Source organism: Ammodytes marinus (assembly GCF_949987685.1).
Source record: "Ammodytes marinus genome assembly, chromosome: 1".
In the NCBI taxonomy this organism is placed as follows: domain Eukaryota; kingdom Metazoa; phylum Chordata; class Actinopteri; order Uranoscopiformes; family Ammodytidae; genus Ammodytes; species Ammodytes marinus.
In genome coordinates this window covers 38,602,847-38,622,717 of record NC_137230.1, presented here as the reverse complement: position 1 = coordinate 38,622,717, position 19,871 = coordinate 38,602,847, and the positions used below count along the sequence as shown (strand labels likewise).

General features: G+C 40.0%; 1 protein-coding gene across 8 annotated transcripts in view; it reads left to right on the top strand.

Moving 5' to 3' along the window:
• LOC307253427 (NACHT, LRR and PYD domains-containing protein 12-like) overlaps positions 1 to 19,871 on the top strand; it is a 53,066-nt gene that overhangs the window by 11,163 nt on the left and 22,032 nt on the right. For 7 of the 8 annotated variants that reach the window (XM_080031466.1, XM_080031468.1, XM_080031465.1 and 4 more), the window contains 7 exons: positions 3,144 to 3,211; positions 3,930 to 5,694; positions 10,893 to 11,069; positions 12,198 to 12,371; positions 13,456 to 13,629; positions 14,223 to 14,396; positions 16,639 to 16,812. In XM_080031466.1, the coding sequence (XP_079887592.1) occupies positions 3,144 to 3,211; positions 3,930 to 5,694; positions 10,893 to 11,069; positions 12,198 to 12,371; positions 13,456 to 13,629; positions 14,223 to 14,396; positions 16,639 to 16,812 (2,706 nt within the window). The remainder of the gene's footprint in view (positions 1 to 3,143; positions 3,212 to 3,929; positions 5,695 to 10,892; positions 11,070 to 12,197; positions 12,372 to 13,455; positions 13,630 to 14,222; positions 14,397 to 16,638; positions 16,813 to 19,871) is intronic. The other variant, XM_080031467.1, reaches the window with a different exon arrangement.

The window sequence follows — 19,871 nt, the reverse complement described above, 5'->3', positions numbered from 1 at the left end:
CAACCCCTGTCTCCACTAGTATGTTTTTTTTAATCTTTAGCAATGAGCTCCAACTCTCAACCCAACTTTTCCACAATGATGCCTCTTGTACAATGTCTTATTATCTTTTGGGAGAAGTCTGTGTCATCTCCAATCAAGAGAAAGCTTGCTGGTTTCATAAAAGTAATTTAAATTCAAGATTTGCTAGGGGTATGAATAATTTCGGTTTTGACTGTGTATACATTATATAGGGGAGCTTTTACAGGAGGACAATTCGAGGCAGGATACCCAAAGATGGTTAAAAATTAATGTTGGCATGTTTGTTTCTCTTTCCCCCCATATACACAGAGTATACACTAACTGACATTGTCTATACCCACTGTCTGCGCATATATTTTTCATTTAACTTTTATTTATCCTCGAGAGACCAATTGAGGGGTGACCCTCATTTGCAATGACGTCGAGATCAAACAAATTCAAAGGAAAAACAACAATACATAAACAATATTCAATGCAAATACATCAAATACACAACAACAGGTGAAGAGAAAAACAATTGAAACATTTACACAGTGGTGAAGAGTGGCAGCAATTAAAATGAAATGGGTGAAAGTACAATATAGCCTAATTAAAACAGTTACAGGTAGAGTTTGGCAGATTTAAGATAGTTTGTTTAAATTGGTTAAAGGATATGAAGTTATTTAGTTTAATTTGTTGCTGTAAGTTGTTCCAGGAGTCAGGGGCACTGAAGCTAAAAGCTGTCTTTCCCAGCTCAGACCGGGCTTGTGGGACATAAAGCATAAGCATGTCAGTGGAGCGGGTCTGATAAAGCCCATCTGAAATTTGCAGCATTTCTGTTAAATAACGAGGAAGCTTCCCGGTCAAGGCTTTGTAAATAAAAATGTGCCAATGTGTGTCACGTCTCTCTTTAAGGGAGGACCAACCAACCTTTTCATATAAAAGACAATGGTGTGTGTCATAAGCATCTCCTGTAATGAACCTTAAAGCAGAGTGAAAAACAGAGTCCAGGAGTTTAAGACATGAATGTGATGCATGCCGGTAAACCACATCACCGTAATCAAGGACAGACATGAAAACTGCCTCAATAATCCTTTTCCTACAAAATAAAGGGAAGGTGGTTTTGTTCCTATAAAAATAGCCAATTTTTTGTCGTAGTCGACAAACAAGATTTTTTATATGAAAATTAAAAGTGAGTTTATCATCTGACCAGATGCCGAGATATTTGTACTCTGTGACTCTTCCAATTAAAAATCCATTCTTTGTAAAAATATTAAAATCATTCAAATTTGTAGTTCTTGCTCTGGAGAAACACATATATTTGGTTTTGTCTGTATTTAGAACCAGCCTGAGTTCCACTAGACAGTCCTGCAGGGTGTTAAAAGAGCTTTGCAGGTTCTGAATAGATTGGTGCACCGAATCGGAAATGCAATACAGTACTGTGTCGTCAGCGTATAGATGGGCGTGACAGTTTTTTAGCGATGAAACAATGTTATTTATATAAATTGTGAAAAGAACTGGACCTAAAATTGAGCCCTGTGGGACACCATTTGTAACAGTTAAAAACTCAGATTGGTATCTTCCGAGTTTAACTGACTGCTGTCTATCAGAGAGATAATCCCTAAACCAGCTACATGCAGAATGATCAAAGCCAATGGCATGCAGCCTCTGTAAAGGCAAATGGTGGTCAACAGTATCAAAGGCCTTTGAAAGATCAATATGATCTTTGATGATGATCTTTGATGATATGATCAATATGATCAATATATCAATATGCACATTTCAGAGTGGCCTTTTATTGTGGACAGTCTAAGGCACACCTGTGCACTAATCATGATGTCAGATCAGCATCTTGATGTGGCACACCTGTGAGGTGGGATGGATTATCTCAGCAAAGCAGAAGTGCTCACTATCACACATTTAGACAGATTTGTGAACAATGTTTGAGAGAAATGGTAATATTGTGTATCTGGAATGAATTTTAGATCTTTAAGTCCATCTCATGAAAAATGGGAGCAAAAACAAAAGTGTTGCGTTTATATTTTTGTTGAGTGTAGGTCTAGTCGTCTAGTCCACTGTCATGCACTACTATCCATGATTACTATGGCAACAACGCTTTCTCTGCCCTCCGTGAACGCGCTCAGGCTCGTACACAGAGGGGAGAGAACGCGCAGGCTTGTGATTGGTTTTTTAGACTCGGGCTGCATGCTTCTTATTGGTCAGCATTTTAGCAGGTTTATAGAAGGTACAGAATTTGGGGGGTTTTCGTTTCTTTTTCATTGCCCAAAAGTTATTTATTGCTGTTGCGGTGTAAAAAACACTTTTCACAACATATTAAAAAGTGCATATTGCAGATAATTTCCTATGATGCCTTTAAGGTACGAACACACTACACGCGTTACACGCGTAAGATTTACGTGCATAACGCAGCTAAAATGTTGCTTGATCATTTTGTGTCAAAAATGGTTTTACGCGCGTAACGTGCATAGTAGTCTCCCTGCCGATATTGTATTTCCCCTAATTAACCATGGCTGCGATCAGACCCGACCCGACACAACAGCGTGCATGTCCGCACAAAAACAACAACAACACGGACAAAAGACAAACTGAACAGCACACATAGCCTAGCATTAAAACAGCATTGCATATTCACGGCAGCTACATAACAAACACAGTTACAGCAGCATCGGTGCACGGCGGCACAAAATAAAGCCAAGTAGCCAACATTACCCTACCTGGCTGTGACAGGGGACCGTGGCTGGCGTAGATCAACATCGGTGCTTCGCTGTACTTGTTGTGAAAGTCCCCCGGACATAGCCTTCATGTTTGGGTTCATAATATGAGGCGCTAGCCGCCCGCACACAACCGGGTGAGTTAACTAATGCTATACGGCCACTGTGTGTACCCGTGTGTACGATGTGGCTCTTTGCAGTAACACAGTAAAAAATGTGGCTCTTTGTCTCTGACTGGTTGGCCACCCCTGCACTATGTTAACTTAAAAATAAAAAGAACAATAATTTTACTTTTTAATTGAACTGAAAGTTGAATTTAAACAGAAGTAAAAACGCTTTTTCTGTTCTATCTATGTATATCTGGATATTTCTAACACCAACAAACCATTTATAAATAAAGAAATGTCTCCACAGAGAGAGGACTCATCAGTGTGAACAAAGACCTGAACTGCAGAAACCCAGTCAGAGCAGCACTGCACAAGGTAAGACTGACGATCTGTCAGCTGATGTCTCATGTCTGAAAACACTTCCTGTTGTTTCAATGAGGTGACATTTGTTGCTTCATGCACCATGGGCATTGAAGCTCTTTATTAATTTTAATACAGTTTACCTGTGACTAGTTATTAATCTCACATTGGTTTTGCAAACGTATCCGCTCTGTTACACTTTTCCTGTGTTCTCCCTTTGGGAAACATCTGAACATGACAAACTTATATTTACGATGTATTGCCCCCTGTCTTTGCATTAATCAATCAGTAAGCTGTTTGCTTTAAATAGATACCCACATTAGCATCCTGCTCAAGTATTAAAAACTAATTTCCAGATTTGGAAGCGTGAGAAGCTTATTTTCTTTTCACATCTTATTTTCTGTTTACTGATCAGAGGTTTGTCAACATTTCCTGCTGCTGCTTCACATTAAAGTTTTCCACCTGCAAACCAGCGGAAAGCTTTTATTGTGAAGCTTTTTAAAGGAAATGCAGAGTATTTGTTACAAGGGTTTTTGTTATCTCTTTGAAAACCTTCTACCTTTTGGTAATTAAAATCCGTTTGACATTATCGTTGAATTAAGAAGCGAGTAAATATTAATGATCCTAGTTGGACATTATAATTTTTATTCTTTACATGAATTTGAAATTTTGATATTGGCAATGAACATAATCACTATAGTGTCACATTTACTTTGTTTTGTCTCTTCCTCAGTGAGTGGTGGTCTGCAGGAGGTTCTAGATGAACATAAGATCAGTCTGAAGAAGAGATGTGAACATGTGACTGAAGGAACTGATAAAGCAGGAAGTGGAACTCTCCTCAACAGGATCTACACTGAGCTCTACATCACAGAGGGACAGAGTGAAGAGGTTAATACCCAACATGAGGTGAGGCAGCTTGAGACCGCTTCTAAGAAGAAGACCCTCCATGACACTCCAATCAAGTGCCACGAAATCTTTAAAGCCTTACCCGACCAACACGGACACATCAGAGTCGTCTTTACAAACGGCGTCGCTGGCGTTGGAAAAACCTTTTCAGTGCAGAAGTTCACTCTGGACTGGGCAGAGGGCTTGGAAAACCAAGATGTCAGTCTGCTGATTCTGCTTTCGTTCAGGGAGCTGAACTTGATCAGAGATAAGCAGTACAGTCTTCTCAATCTGCTCCGTGTTTTCCATCCAACATTACAGAAGGTCACAGCAGAGAAGCTCGCTGTCTGTAAAGTTTTGTTCATCTTTGATGGTCTGGATGAAAACAGACATTCACTGGATTTCAAGAACAATGAGGTAGTGACTGATGTCACACAGAAGTCATCAGTCAACGTGCTGCTGACAAACCTCATCCAGGGGAATCTGCTTCCCTCTGCTCTCATCTGGATAACTTCCCGACCTGCAGCAGCCAATCAGATCCCTCCTAAATGTGTTGACAGGGTGACAGAAGTACGAGGCTTCACTGACCCACAGAAGGAGGAGTACTTCAAGAGGAAAGTCAGTGATGGAGAGCGGTCCAGCAGCATCATCTCACACATCAAGACATCCAGGAGCCTCCACATCATGTGTCTAATCCCAGTCTTCTGCTGGATCACTGCTACAGTTCTGGAGCACATGTTGACTACAGACCAGAGAGGAGAGCTGCCCAAGACCCTGACTGGCATGTACTCACACTTCATGCTGGTTCAGACAAAGAAGAAGAAGCAGAAGTATGAAGAGACTAAGGCCGACAGGGAAGTTCTTCTGAAGCTGGGGAGGCTGGCGTTTGAACAATTGCAGAAAGGAAACATGATGTTCTATCAAGAAGACCTGGAGCAGTGTGGGCTGGATGCCACAGAGGCCTCAGTGTACTCAGGAGTTTGTACTGAGATCTTCAAAAGAGAGAGTGTGATCTTCCAGAAAACAGTCTACTGCTTTGTCCATCTGAGCATTCAGGAGTTTCTGGCTGCAGTCTACATTTACCACTGTTTCACCACCAACAACACAAAGGTACTGAAGGGTTTCCTGGGAGAAAAGTACATAAATTCATCCCTGGATGTCCTCCTGAGGTCTGTCATGGAGAAATCCCTTGAAAGTAAAAACGGCCACCTGGACCTGTTTGTCCGCTTCCTTCATGGCCTCTCTCTGGAGTCCAACCAGAGACTCTTAGGAGGCCTGCTGGGTCCAACAGACAACAGTCCAGAAACCATCCAGAGAGCCATCAACAACCTGAAGGAGATGAACAGTAATACGATCTCTCCTGACAGAAGCATCAACATCTTCCACTGTCTGATGGAGATGAACGACCTCTCTGTTCATCAGGAGATCCAAGAGTTCCTGAAGTCAGAGAACAGATCAGAGAAGAAACTCTCTGTGATCCACTGCTCTGCTCTGGCCTACATGCTGCAGATGTCAGAGGAGGTTCTGGATGAGTTGAACCTGGAGAAGTACAACGCATCAAGAGAGGGACAGCGGAGACTGATTCCAGCTGTGAGGAACTGCAGAAAGGCTCTGTAAGTCCAGATTTGTTTCATATGAATCAGTGTACTGTATATTAGTTCAGTTCTACAAGTATACATCAGACGCTGAGTTCAGAATATGTAGATGTTCACTTCTTGTGCATATAGCTGTTTATGAACAGTTATTCTATTCATGTGAAATAATTGTAATATTTCAGTTTTTCTTCTGTTAATCTGCCTTTGAGTATTGGAGAAAATCTGCACACTTGGTCAAACAAATAAATATATTTTAGGTTGTAGTTAATGTTTTATCACAGCAGCATTTGATCACAACATATACAGTATTTTTACAGTTATAATTTAATTAAGTACATTTAGGTTTTGCAATGTTTTTTTTTAAACAATCACACATATAGATTATTACTGCTTTTTTATGAATACACTGTTTTTTATAAAGAAGGAAGTGAAGGATATTCCTGTGTTACGATTTGCCTTCTACCACCTCTCATATCATGACATTTATATCATACCAAGTTTATTACTCATTATAACTAGAGAATCCCGCAGAGATTTTAAAAAGTTCAGGCCCCCAGGCGCCAAATGCCAGCTCCACATCAGCGGCACACCCCCCGTCGGCCCGGTTCTAAGCGCTTCGCCGAACTGCCACCCCTTGCTCATGCTGCGAAGACAATCAGCATCTTCTGAAATGTCTACTCCTATTTCGCTCTCCCAGGAAACCCTTCAATGTTGCGTGGACAGGGCAGTGTGATCTGCAAACAGGTTTACACTGTAAACAGAATTTCGTTGTTTTGGTACAATGACAAATAAATCATCTTGAATCTACAAACCTAGAGACTAGTTTTTTGGTATCAGGTTTAGCTATCAGCAAAGACTGAAGTTCAACGGGGGGATTATAGGTTGCAAAATTTTTAATCTTACCTCTGACATAGTTCCTTATTTGCAGGTATCTGAAAAAATGGGATGGCTGCAGTGTGGATCTATCCCTCAGCTGAGCATATGAAGACAATACATTATCAGTGTACTACTCCTTAATAGTAACAAGACCTTTGCTTTTCCAGACTGAGAAAACAGTATCTATTTGTGGGGGCTAGAAAGGAGGTGTTTGGCAATTCAAACAGTTTTTTAATTTGATACCAAATTCGCAATGATTGGCTCGGGGTTCCCGATCAAACCACAACTCATTTTATTAACTATGGCAACAACAACACTTTTCCATAATGTGAAGCTGAAGCTGCTGCATTATGGTTGGATCGAGTCCGGCCAAATTCACACCACAAACAAACTGCAGCAGAGTGTGTTTGGAAGCGCACCGAGACCCAGCTGAAGAGGTAGTCTCGATGCGCTTCAAAATGCACTCTGCTGCAGTCCGTTTGTGGTGTGAATTTGTCCGGACTCGATCCGACCCAATTGCAGGAAGCACTGTGCCTTTTCTTTTTTAATAAATCGCCGTCAGCTTCACATTATGGGAAAGTGTTGTTGTCGCCATTGTTAGGAAGATTATTTGTGGTTTGACCAGGAGCCCCGAGCGAATATATTTCATTTGATAGAGACGCGTAAACATGCTGATGTGTTCAGCGATCAGATGAAGGAGAGGGAAGCGTCTCCCGCACAGTGACAACAGGTTCACGCTGCGCTTTGTATGAAGTGCGTGTTTTTATTTTGCATCCCATGTTACGGGACCGTCAATAGGCCTACTATCCCCATGTCAGTTTGGAGCTGAGCCGCGCCGAACTCACACCCAGCTGACACACGGCTAAATCAGCTGTGTGTCAGCTTGAGCCTATTCCTTGCGCGTCCAGCAGCAAAAACACAGTAAATAGTTTCACATCGTAGGCTACAAGCCACCCATTGACACAGGCCTACATATTATAACCATATGAAACAACAATAATGTTATGTTTTTTTATTTATTTATAGGCTAGATCAGGGGTGGCCAACCAGTCAGAGACAAAGAGCCACATTTTTTACTGTGTTACTGCAAAGAGCCACATCGTACACACGGGTACACACAGTGGCGATTCCAGGAAATTTTGACTGGGGGTGGCCAAGGTGGGCCACAGAGTTAGAGTGGGGTGGCCATCGCACCCCTGAATGAATAGCATGTGATATGCTGTACAACCAATTCAAAGATGATTTATAATCCCAAATGCCCAAATCATGTTAGTATCCATTGTAATGTTTGTCAGAAAACTAAACCCCTGAAGGGGGGTCTGGGGGCATCCCCCCCCAGAAGATTTTTTTGTGTTTTTAACATGTAATCTAAGCATTCTGGTGCATTCTGGCGAAGATAATAAAGGAAAAAGTCAATATTTATTTCAGCTCAGATGAATAGTAAAATTAGCAAGACAACATAACTTGCTAGCAGCCAGATGCCTAACAACTGCACAGAGGGACGGATGACCACTAGCTTTTGACCAAATATCTTGCTAAAAAAATAAACCTTTATTTATGAAAGTCTGCCCTTGCTAAGAACATGTTACACTCGCTAACTACAAACTTTATTTTTTTTATTCAGATTTCAAAAATCTGCTGGGACACGTGCCTATACACATGCATGGGTGGCACGCATGTCACAAGCACACTTATGCTGTTTTCAAGACCTTTGCTGACCAGAGACCAGTTCTAGTGGCCACAGTCCTACCATTAATTTAGTAATTGAAAATTGCAAACTGATCTCATATCAGTGGATTGGAGTGTTTGTGTGATGAACTTGGCAACTACCTATCAAAAAAAGTTAAGAAAGAAAACAAAATACATATCACCTCTGAACTAGGATACATATCAGGAAAAAAATGTAATTAAAAAAATACAATGAAAATAAAAAATAACATTTGAACTGGGGGGGGGGGGCACTGGGGTGGCCAGTAAGATTTCGGGGGGGGGGGGGGGCGTTTTTATTTTCGCGGGGAGCTTGCACATGCATGCACAAGCATTATTTATTAAAAAAAAAAAAAAAAAAAAAAACAGGGGGCCCCACACTAGGACTTGAAACGGGCCCCCAGATCGTTAAGGCCGCCCCTGTGATAATGACAGGACTGGACTCCTGCAGTACTAAAGACGACAGGGCAGTCATTTTCAACAATGAACATTGTGTGCACTGCCTCACACACAAACTCTCAGTTCAACCAAGTCCACAAACAAAAATATAACAATTTAAAATAGCGTTTTTCTCTTACTATGCATGTTGCTTTGTGGGACTTACTTTTAGCATGGAGAGAGCTGAAGTGGCGCCGAAGATTTGAAGCCTTGAAATGCGCAAATGACACCTGGCATATAAGGCAGAATGGCCTGCCATAACGTTCAACAAAAAATATGAACTCTCCCACTGTTTCGGAGCGAACTTGACACAAATAGTTTACTCACGGAAAACCTCCTTCCAAGCTGAGCGGGCAGTTTTATGTTGCGTCCTCAATACATAGGGCCTACACATTAATAAAATAAAAAATGAAATAATAGACAACATGTAAAATGAACGTAAGAGCCGCATGAAACGTTTGCGAACATGCACACACATAGGCCCACACAAAAAAAAAGTATAAATAAAAATAAAATTATAATCACATAATTTGATATGAACTGAAGAGCCGCACGAAGTTGGGCAAAGAGCCGCATGCGGCTCGCGAGCCGCGGGTTGGCCACCCCTGGGCTAGATGTAGGCCTATTTATTTATTTATTATTTTTAACCCCATATCGTATCAGTTATATATTTCGCAGTTTTCACTTCGTGCTGCCTGCTTCTCTCCACCCCAGAATGTCTGTCCAATGAATGAATGACATCAGATCACGTGTGGTTTTACTTCTTAATGCTGGTTCACTTGCAAAAGGGGCAATATGAAAGTGGACCACACCAAACAAAAAAAATGAGTGGTGGGTCGTTATCGGCGTTAACGTGCTGCGTTAACGCCAGACTCTTATCGGCGATAAAAAAAATATCGCCGTTAATCTCTTATTCCACCTCCTGTTCGGCTCAGGGGAGATGGTTCCCTCCAGGGCCGATGGCTGTTCGCCAAACCCCCTTCACAAATCTGTCTATTCAATGTTTCCTTATGAATGTATCCATGTACGTAACTCTGACATGTACATAACTTAATTTATTGTTAATAATATGGTCTGTTTATAAATTCGGCATATGATTAAAGCATCTAAAAGCACGTAATCATGTTAAACGTTTACTGTTTTTAAGTTATTAATGCCACTCGCTCCCGCAGATACACAGCAGAGGGAGGTCTTATATTCAGCCATTGCTAAAGGGAGTGTTGTATTATGGAACGGCCGCTGTGGTACGAAATTCCAGTCTCAACAATGTTTCCTACACGCAATTATAACTCTAGCGTCTACAGCCCGTTGTTTTCATATAGTGTAACTTGTGTAATGTGTTACATTATTCAGCTGTTGCCGTGATGTCGGCTAACGATGATGCTAATGATAACTAGCTCTCCGTCGCACAATAGACTGTAGGTTGGTGTTGCAGCCAGCTGTTAGGTGAAGCGCTGTCCCACAGGTAAAAGCCATGGACCTATAAAGCCTGTCCAATATTCACTCTAGTCCAGCTTCTTGAAAAGTTTATAAGGACTTTATTATTTATGTAAAAATAATATTTAATGTTTCACTTGAAGCACAAAATTAATGGCTTTATTTTCTGTTATAGCCTATACCCAACAAATTTGTTTTTTCGTTTTTTTTAAGCACAAAAAACAGTGCAATGTTGTGATTTTTAGCCTTATATCTGATTCAATTGTTAGAATATTATTTGTTCGCAATAATTAGACACTCGTTCTGATGACGAAATGAAAGCCACCTGGCTTGAGAAACACGTTCTCAAAGACTTACTTTGAGTCATTATTTAGGGAGCACACAAATATTATGAATGAATTCAAATGAGCCATTTTAATCTAGATTCATCTAGATTCATTCCAAAATTCAATGAGATTAATCTAGATTAAAAAAATTAATCTATGCCCACCTCTAAAAAAAATCTAATCTCTATTTGGTCTGGACCAAAACAAGTGAACTAGTGGACTTTCCCAATGTGAATACACCCTAAATACGCCCTAAAACTTTTCTGGGCCTACCCCCTCTTATTTTTATACATTACTCACAGAAAATAAATATTTGTATTGCACTGAACTGTTGACATGAAGAGCAAATGTTTCTCAAATCAGGAAATGACAAACTGTTCTGTCATCAGTTCTGTTTCATATTAACATGTTGTAATAAATGTGTCATTACAGACTTTGTACCTTGGGACTCACAGAGACTCACTGTGAAGTTGTGGCCTCAGCTCTGAAGTCCAACCCCTCCCATCTGATAGAGCTGGACATGAGTGAAAATGACTTCCTGGAGGATTCAGGAGTGAAGCCTCTCTGGGCCGGACTGGAGAGTCCAAACTGCAGACTGGAGACCCTGAGGTCAGTTCACTGACTGGAGCTCATGTAGTGTTTTGTTTTTATTCAGTTGACTGATGTTTTTAAGTTTTGATTCACAGATGTTTAGGTAGAAATTCCAGAGAGAGAGAGAGAGAGAGAGAGAGAGAGAGAGATAAGTGTGATGGTCTTTGTGATATCAGCTGCTGTGCCTGTTACAGAGATGTGCATTAAAGCAGAGCTCAGAGTTGTTAACATCCTAACAAAGGCTGAAACGTCACAAAAAGGATTCAAGGTTTGTTTGAGGATTCTAGAAAAAAAGGACTCTGATGTAATTACAACAAACAGATAGGAGATGAGACCAGTCAGAGACAGTTTTTAGTGGTTTGGAGATAGTAACGCGTTAGATTACTCGTTACAGAAAAAAGTGGTCCGATGCAGGTAAAGCGTTACTAACGCGTTACCGGCATCACTGACTGCGGGTCATCTCCTCTCTCTATCTGTCTCCCCATTTCAACTCTGTACTATCTAATAAAGCTTGAAAATGGCAAAAAATAATCTTTAAAAAAAAAGAATAATAATGTTTTCATTAAAATGTTTCAAAGTGTTTCAAACTAATATGAGTCTTCAGCAGTCTGACTGACGCATATCAAGTATTCAGTGTTTGTCAGTGTTTACTTGTTGAGCTGCAGTGGAGGAATAGTAACTCAGAGAGAATTTGATGTTTAATATTCTGTAACCTTGGTAAACACCTATTTTATTTGTCTGACTCAGAAGCTTCATATTAGTTTGAGCTGAACTTTGTAGCGACCCACTAGAATGACATCATCACATCACCGCCCACTTTCCCCTCAGTTACACTCATCATTCAATAATACAATCACAGCAAAACCGCCAAGTCCAAGTTGGTGCTATTAATTCCAGACCTGGCTGAGATCAGCATGTTATTAATCTGTGTTGAAGAGAGGAGAATCTATGTTGTGGTGACATGTGGGTGATGTCTGTAGAAGGCTGATACTATGATGATCAAAAGAATGAGAAAAACACTCGACTAATTTTAAAGAAAAGCTCATCGATTAGGACAAAGTCATTCTGAGTTAGACATTTTAGACCTGAACATATCTGATTTGATTATTAATTATCTCTACTTTATATCATTTATTCTTTATTCAGGTTGAAGTGGTGCAGTTTGTCAGAGATCACCTGTGCTTCTCTGACCTCAGCTCTGAAGTCTAACCCCTCCCATCTCAGAGAGCTGGATCTGAGTCTAAACGAGCTGCAGGATTTAGGAGTGAAGCTGCTGTGTGGTTTTCTGGAGAGTCCAGACTGTAGACTAGAGACTCTGAGGTCAGTTCACTGACTCTTACAATTGCAGATCTAAAATATCAAATTAACTTGTTTCAATTTTTCTTTTTTTTCCTTTCTGCAAGGTTTAATTGATTTATCTTATGCTTAGTTTTTTTAAATATTTTTGCAAGGTTAAATTTAAATTGTCTTTCTGAACTTAGTGTTTGTAATTATTTAAGTTTTTGTACAGTTTTAACTTTACAGGGGTGTGTGTTTGTGTGTGTGTGTGGGGGGGGGTTGTTCTCTGTTTTTTGTTATTATGTATGTTTGCTGCTACTGGATGTCAGAATTTCATTTGGGATCAATAAGGTATCTAACAACAGGTTACTTGCACAAGCACTTTGGGGTTTGCCATAATACAGCTGTACAGCTTCTGGTTCAACATTCTGCACCTTCCACAGCCGCTTATTAACAACATTTTTTCAGGGCTCACACAATACGGACAGGTAGTTGCAGTTTTTGTTGTTTTATGTTTTTGTGCTTGTGCTGCCTGTCCTGGCCAGGATGCTGATACAGGTGTCAGATTGTGAGGAAATATTCACTGATTTGCACCTGATGTGCACCTAAAAATAGAGAAAAACAGTCACTTTATTGCACTGTTGGATTTGAGGGGACTGAGTCGCTAGTTTAGCCTTTACGTCTATACAAATACAATGACATCATGTTAATGTATCATAAAGTCTGTAACTACCAAAAAAGCACCATTGAAGGACATGCAGGTGTGACAACTTAATTTCTTTTAGCAGCTGATTTGGCTATTGGGACCCGGACCATTGTATTGATGCACGGCTCAGTCCAAAATGCCATCAGGGGGTCGTAGATTGCAAATCTATTCACAAAACACACATCACATAAAAAATCATGTCAGTCATTAATTAACACAGTAAATTAAATTGTACATTGTCACCAAAATAATGTTAACCAACACCTAAGCTGTTACCTCATATGGTGATCAGATGCCAGTCTAATATAATATATAAACTTGTGTGCGATATTGACCAACAGACCGAAACAGGCGGGGCTGTCTTATTACAAACACGCACGCACACTGTCTGTAAACTTACATCATTTACTCTTTATTCAGATTGGAGAGTTGCCGGTTGTCAGAGATCAGCTGTGCTTCTCTGGCCTCAGCTCTGAAGTCCAACCCCTCCCATCTCAGAGAGCTGGTTCTGAGTAACAACGAGCTGCAGGATTCAGGAGTGAAGCTGCTGTTTGGTTTTCTGGAGAGTCCAGACTGTAGACTGGAGACTCTGGGGTCAGTTCACTGACTATGTTACTATATTTTAAATATTAAATTATCTCTAAATACAAAATTTAATATATTTTTTTCTTTCTGCAAGGTTTTACACTTAGTTTTTCTTTTACATTTTCTGCAATGTTAGATAAAAAAAGTGTTATATTTTATTTCTCTTTTGGCAAGGTTAAATTATTTTTAGTAAATCCTTAAGTTTTTGTACAGTTTTAACTTGACAGGGGTAGTGGTGTGTGTTTGTGTGTGTGTGTGTGTGTGGGGGGGGGTTAAACCTAATAACCTAATTTATATACAAACATAATTTACACCCACAAATTTTTGTATATGAACAAATATCTTTGTTCATATTTTAATTTATCTTATACAAAGTTTAGTCTGCCGTCAATTGTTGGTAAATTGTCAAATTCTTTAAACTGAAGATTTGCCCAAATAATATTTAAGTTTTCAATGAAAATGTTTACTAGTTAAAGGAGACATTTTTGTCATTAATTTCAGTTTATTTTAGCAAATAATGTTTGATAATTTATATTGATCCTTCAGACCACACACAAACACGCACACTGTCTGTAAACTTACATCATTTACTCTTTATTCAGATTGGAGAGTTGCAGTTTGTCAGAGATCAGTTGTGCTTCTCTGGCCTCAGCTCTGAAGTCCAACCCCTCCCATCTCAGAGGGCTGCATCTGGGTAACAATGAGCTGCAGGATTCAGGAGTGAAGCTGCTGTGTGGTTTTCTGGAGAATCCACACTGTAGTCTGGAGAGTCTGAGGTCAGTTCACTGACTCTGTTACTATTGTAGATCTAAAATATTGCCTCGTTTCCACCAAGCAGGGCAGGTCAGCGAGGCTCAGAGCAGGACAGCTCGCTTATGTTTTATCTGGCAAGTGTTTCCACCGCCAACCCTACCCTTATGTTAGGCGGGGTTTATTAACCTACCGTTATGGTAATTAATTATAATTGATTGGATTTATATAGCGCTTTTCAAGGTACTCAAAGCGCTTTACAGGGTTCCAGGTTCAATTCGTTCACACACAGTCATACCGGTGGTGGTAAACTACGATAGTAGCCACAGTTGCCCTGGGGCAGACTGACGGAAGCGAGGCTGCAATTCCGCGCCATCGGCCCCTCCGACTACCACCTCAAACATACAGCAGTCATACACATTCACACGAGGCAAGGTGGGTGAAGTGTGTTGCCCAGGGACACAACGACCATGACACAAGTGGCCGGGCGGGGATCGAACCGCCAACCCTAGGATCGTTGGCCGACCAGCTTAACCACCTGAGCCACAGTCGCCCTTAAACGGCGGGTTTAGGCTGGACTGTGATGCCCGTCGCCAGAATATGGTTCAAAGTATTGGGTTGTGAAACAACTGCGGTCAAGCCAGCAGTTTCTAATTTTTGCTTCGTCAAACCAGCTGATTCTATATATATTCCCCCTGTGTTGTGATCGTATTACGCCGTTAAATGCACAGAGAAGGTACAAGACAACAGAGATAATAAGCGATCAGCGCTGGCCGCGATAGCTACGTGACTACTGTGACATCGTAGCAGCGGGACACAGTGTAGCCCAGTGATTAATTTAATAATTAGGAGAAAAAACACAAAACACAGTGCTGCGCCAACATTTTTCGCTAAACACAAGACTCTTCACTCTTACCGAGGTGACTTCACACTGCAGTTTAAAGTGCAAATTATTCTTTCGACCAATCAACTGACGGCAGTGTGTAGCTCCACTTTTTCAGCACCGTTTCAGACGGCTGCTACCGAAAAAAGGAGCAGCTTAGAGAGGTTTAGCTAGCTTATTTTGGGACCTTACCCAACTTTTAGCAATGGAAACGCCAAAATAAGGGGACCGAGCTGCCCCAAACCCACTCTGCTTGGTGGAAACAAGGCATAGGTAATTAACTTATAAGGTCCTGAGCACCGAATGATGCAAAGTACTAATGAAGCTATAAGAATTTTCATTATTCCCTATTATTATCATTATTATTATTATTATTATTATTATTATTATTATTATTATTATTATTATTAATAATAATCTTAACCGGAAAATGCACTTTTGACCTACTTCGCGTCAAGAAATTTCAATTGATTAGTGGTTTCGGGATTTTATCTGGAAAAATGGGCCCCAAACAGGAAACACATGATGAAAAAATGGACTAGGAGCATGAAATGTATTGCCAATGTATTGATTGGCGCACAAACATTTTATTTTATGTTCTGGGCCAAACCCAACCGGAAGTCATCCATTTTGGATTTAGTGCTTATAATCTCCATTTTATGATATTTCACATTTTAACAAAAGGCTCCTAGAGATTTCCTGCCATCGACGTCAAACCACTTCTCAATTATTGGTCTCTCTTGCCTGATGTTAAATTGCAAAGAGATTTCAAATTCAGCCAAGTACCAGGGAGCAAATAGGGGTCAAAGTTGACAGAGGGCACATCAAAAACCAACCTCATGAAATTTGAATTCATCAAGTAATAACTAACTAACTAAACTAATATAACTCCCAAACCGAACATCCCACATTCAAAAACTTTACATCTGCAGATTCTGTGAAGTGAGCGGCCGGTGCTGCAGTCGACGACGCTCGGGTCCTGAGTTGCATTTGAGGCTAGACCCTCGTTCATACCTGCAGTTCTAGTTTAAATTTGTATTTAATTTTTTTACATTCTTTACTGCAAGGTTAAATTTGTTATTTTAATGGTTTTTATTTTACAATTTATTGAAAGGTTTAATTAGAAATTAATGTTTTTTTTCAGATAGTTCAATTCATTAAGATTTTGTAAATTTTTAACTCGACGGGGTGTGTGGAGGGCCTAGGGGGTGAGGTGTTCTCATGTTTTGTAATTACGTATGTTTGCTGCTACTTGATTTCAGAATTTTCTTCTGGATCAATAACGTATCAGTTTGTTTTAGCAAATAATGTCTAATCCTTCAGACCACACACACACACACACACTCACATAGTCTCTAAATTTACATAATTTATTCTTTATTCAGATTGTGGGACTGCAGTTTGTCAGAGATTAGCTGTGCTTCTCTGGCCTCAGCTCTGAAGTCCAACCCCTCCCATCTCAGAGAGCTGAAGCTGAATAACAACAAGCTGCAGGATTCAGGAGTGAAGCTGCTGTGTGGTTTTCTGGAGAGTCCACACTGTAGACTGGAGACTCTGGGGTCAGTTCACTGTTTTTATTGCAGATATTAAATATTAAATTAATTTTAATTAAACCTAATTTATATACAAACATAACTTACATCCACAAAGTTATACATTTTCTTTGTTTCATATTTTAATTTCTCTCGTACAAAGTTTTCTGCCTTCACAAAAGAAAGTAATGTAAGTTCATAATTTTGGTAAATTACATTTAACCATGAAATGAGAAATATAAATTTTTCCTTTCATTTCAGTTTTGATATTGATCCTTCATACCCCACAAACACACACACACACACACACACACACACACACACACACACACACACACACACACACACATCATGTCACTCAACTTCCATCATTTATTCTTTATTCAGATTGTTGGACTGCAGTTTGTCAGAGATCAGCTGTGCTTCCCTGGCCTTAGCTCTGAAGTCCAACCCCTCCCATCTCAGAGAGCTTGATCTGTGGGGAATCAAGCTGCAGGATTCTGGAGTGAAGCCTCTGTCTGATCTTGTAGACAGTCCACACTACAGACTGGAGACTCTGAAGTGAGTAGAGGGCTGGAGTCAGTCCACGCTGCTTTCAGCAGAATGTCACTAAACACAGTTAGTATCAAACATCCAGTATTTCCTGGTAAACCTCCAACCTTGTCCGTATAATACTAGTTAGCTTATTTATATATTTCTTAATTTTATTTTCTGCAACTTTGGTTCTCAGTTTTATGAATTCTTTATATAGTGTATTTTCTTTTTGCAGGCATTTTGTAATCCCTTAGTGATCCAAGGACTATCTGAATATTTAAAGTTTTTTTATTTATTTATTTGGACAGTTCTTTTTTTATTATGCAAAAATTTAAATACCCCCAAGCATGTTTTGATGAGCTCATTTAATATTTTCTTTATTCACAATTTTGGTTTTTAGTCATTAATGTTGTAACTAGTTAATTGACTCCTCTGTAAATCAATGTATTCTCCTGTTTTTCCTTCTTGTAGTTATCATGACAAACCAGATTCTGACAGAACCTGAACAGTGGAGTCTTCAGAGGAAAAGTAAATCCTGCCGATGTCGCCACAAGGGGAGTAAGTGTGAACCAGCTGCTAGACACTCCGTGGTGGACGGGCCCAGACCAGCTTAAACAAAGAGTAAATTACTGTGACAGTGATATTTGACCAAACAAAAAATTATGACGGTGTAAAAGAAAATATGGCAGTTGTGGAAAGGACCAGTTTGTTATGATGAAAAAACTATCAAAAACAAAAAGCACAGAAGCATTAACAGCTGGAGCAGAGCTTTATTGGATCGGGTTAAAGCAAAATCAAAGTTTCTATGAAAGAAATCAATAAGAGGTTAAGAAGTCAACTTTCAGTCCAAAATTAAGTCTATGCCCTTTTCTGGATGACAGTGGAGTATTAAGACAGGGAGGCAGGTTATACATAAAAGGATTGAAGTTTGAACTAAAGCCTCCTCTCCGCAAATGGCATGTTTTCTGAGCCGACTGTAGCTTAACCAAGCCAGAGAAAGATTCTGGATAATAAAAGGAAGACAACTAACGAAAAGAGTTGTACACGCTTGTCTTATCTGTCGCAAATATAAAGTTATATCAGCTCAGCAGATATCGGCGCCTTTGCGCAGCGCATTGAAGAAGCATATCAACTTTACACACACACACACACACACACAGAAGCGCTTCCGTTTGAAATCACAGGAGTGGGTTTTGCCGGGCCTATGTATGTACAGTAATAATCAAGAAAAAAATGTACATCGCTTTTCACATGTGCAGTCATTAGAGCCACTCATTTAGACTTGTATTTGCATTGTATATTATGTATGTGTTGTTGTTTTTGCTTTGGGTTATTGGGGTTTTTTATTTGTATTTGTTTGACTCAACATCATTGTAAATGAGGTTCACCCCTCAACTGATCTCTCAAGTATAAATCAAGGTTATAGGACAATGCCAACACATTTATTAGAGGCAACACAGAGTTGACAACATTGTGGGATTACCTGTCATGATGCTACCATCAGGAACCAAAATAAGAAGACTAGTACAATTACTGTATCCCCCGGGCTGGATTTGCAATGAAAAGTCTGATGGCTTGGAGTCTGTTGCAGCCTCTAAGGTGATAAAATGAAGCACACCTATAGTGACATCAGTTCACACACTACATTTCTGAATGAACTGATTATCGGGGGTGGTGTTATAAATGTACTATGTTAATTGTTTTACCAGATGATATCTACACAGTGTCATGTGAACAAGTGAATAAATAAAAACTAAAGAGAATTACAGTTGCTGTCGTACTTGAACTAAAGATGTCCTGCAAAAACAAGAATCAAGAAGAAGAGAAGTTAATCAAACATTTATAGATTTCTCTGGTTGGATTCTCACCTGTTAAACTGACTCCAGGTCGACACACACTCTTTCAGAAACTGCTCATTTTCCCTCTGTGTGTTATTTGAGTACATGGCCACACCCTCATAGCTACACAGTCCATGTGTTAAAAAAAACATCTCATCGCTGGTTGTTTTCAATGGGAGGCTCAGTCCATTTCATGTAACTTCTGCTGCAGTGGATTGTGGGTCAGAACCTCCATAAAGCTGCTGGTTTCAACACTAAACATCACCACTGGATGTAGTAGGACATTTGGGTATTTTTCAGCATGCTGCATCTGACATCATGTATTGCGACAAACTACATTTCTAGGGAAGGATGGGGACTGGAACACAGACCCAGTCATTGGCTGTGTCTTGATTCAGAGACCACGCACTTGGTAGGACGCAGTCTCGCGGTCTATGAAGGCTATAGCCTATGAAGGCCGATTTTAAGGCCGGTTTTAAGGCCAACGAGCCTTGTTAAACGAGACGGTCTCCGCAGGTCTCCGTTTACGAGCATTTCCGGTTTACGTAACAAGCCGTTACCTTGCGTGACGACTCGCCGCTCCTGTGCTGCCTAGCAAACCTGATTGCTGCCAACGGAGACAGCCCTGTCAGTGGAGGAAAAAAGAAAAATAAGTTGTCTACCAGACGAAAAGAAAAAAAAGTACAAGAAAAAAAGAAAGGAAGATAAAAGTTA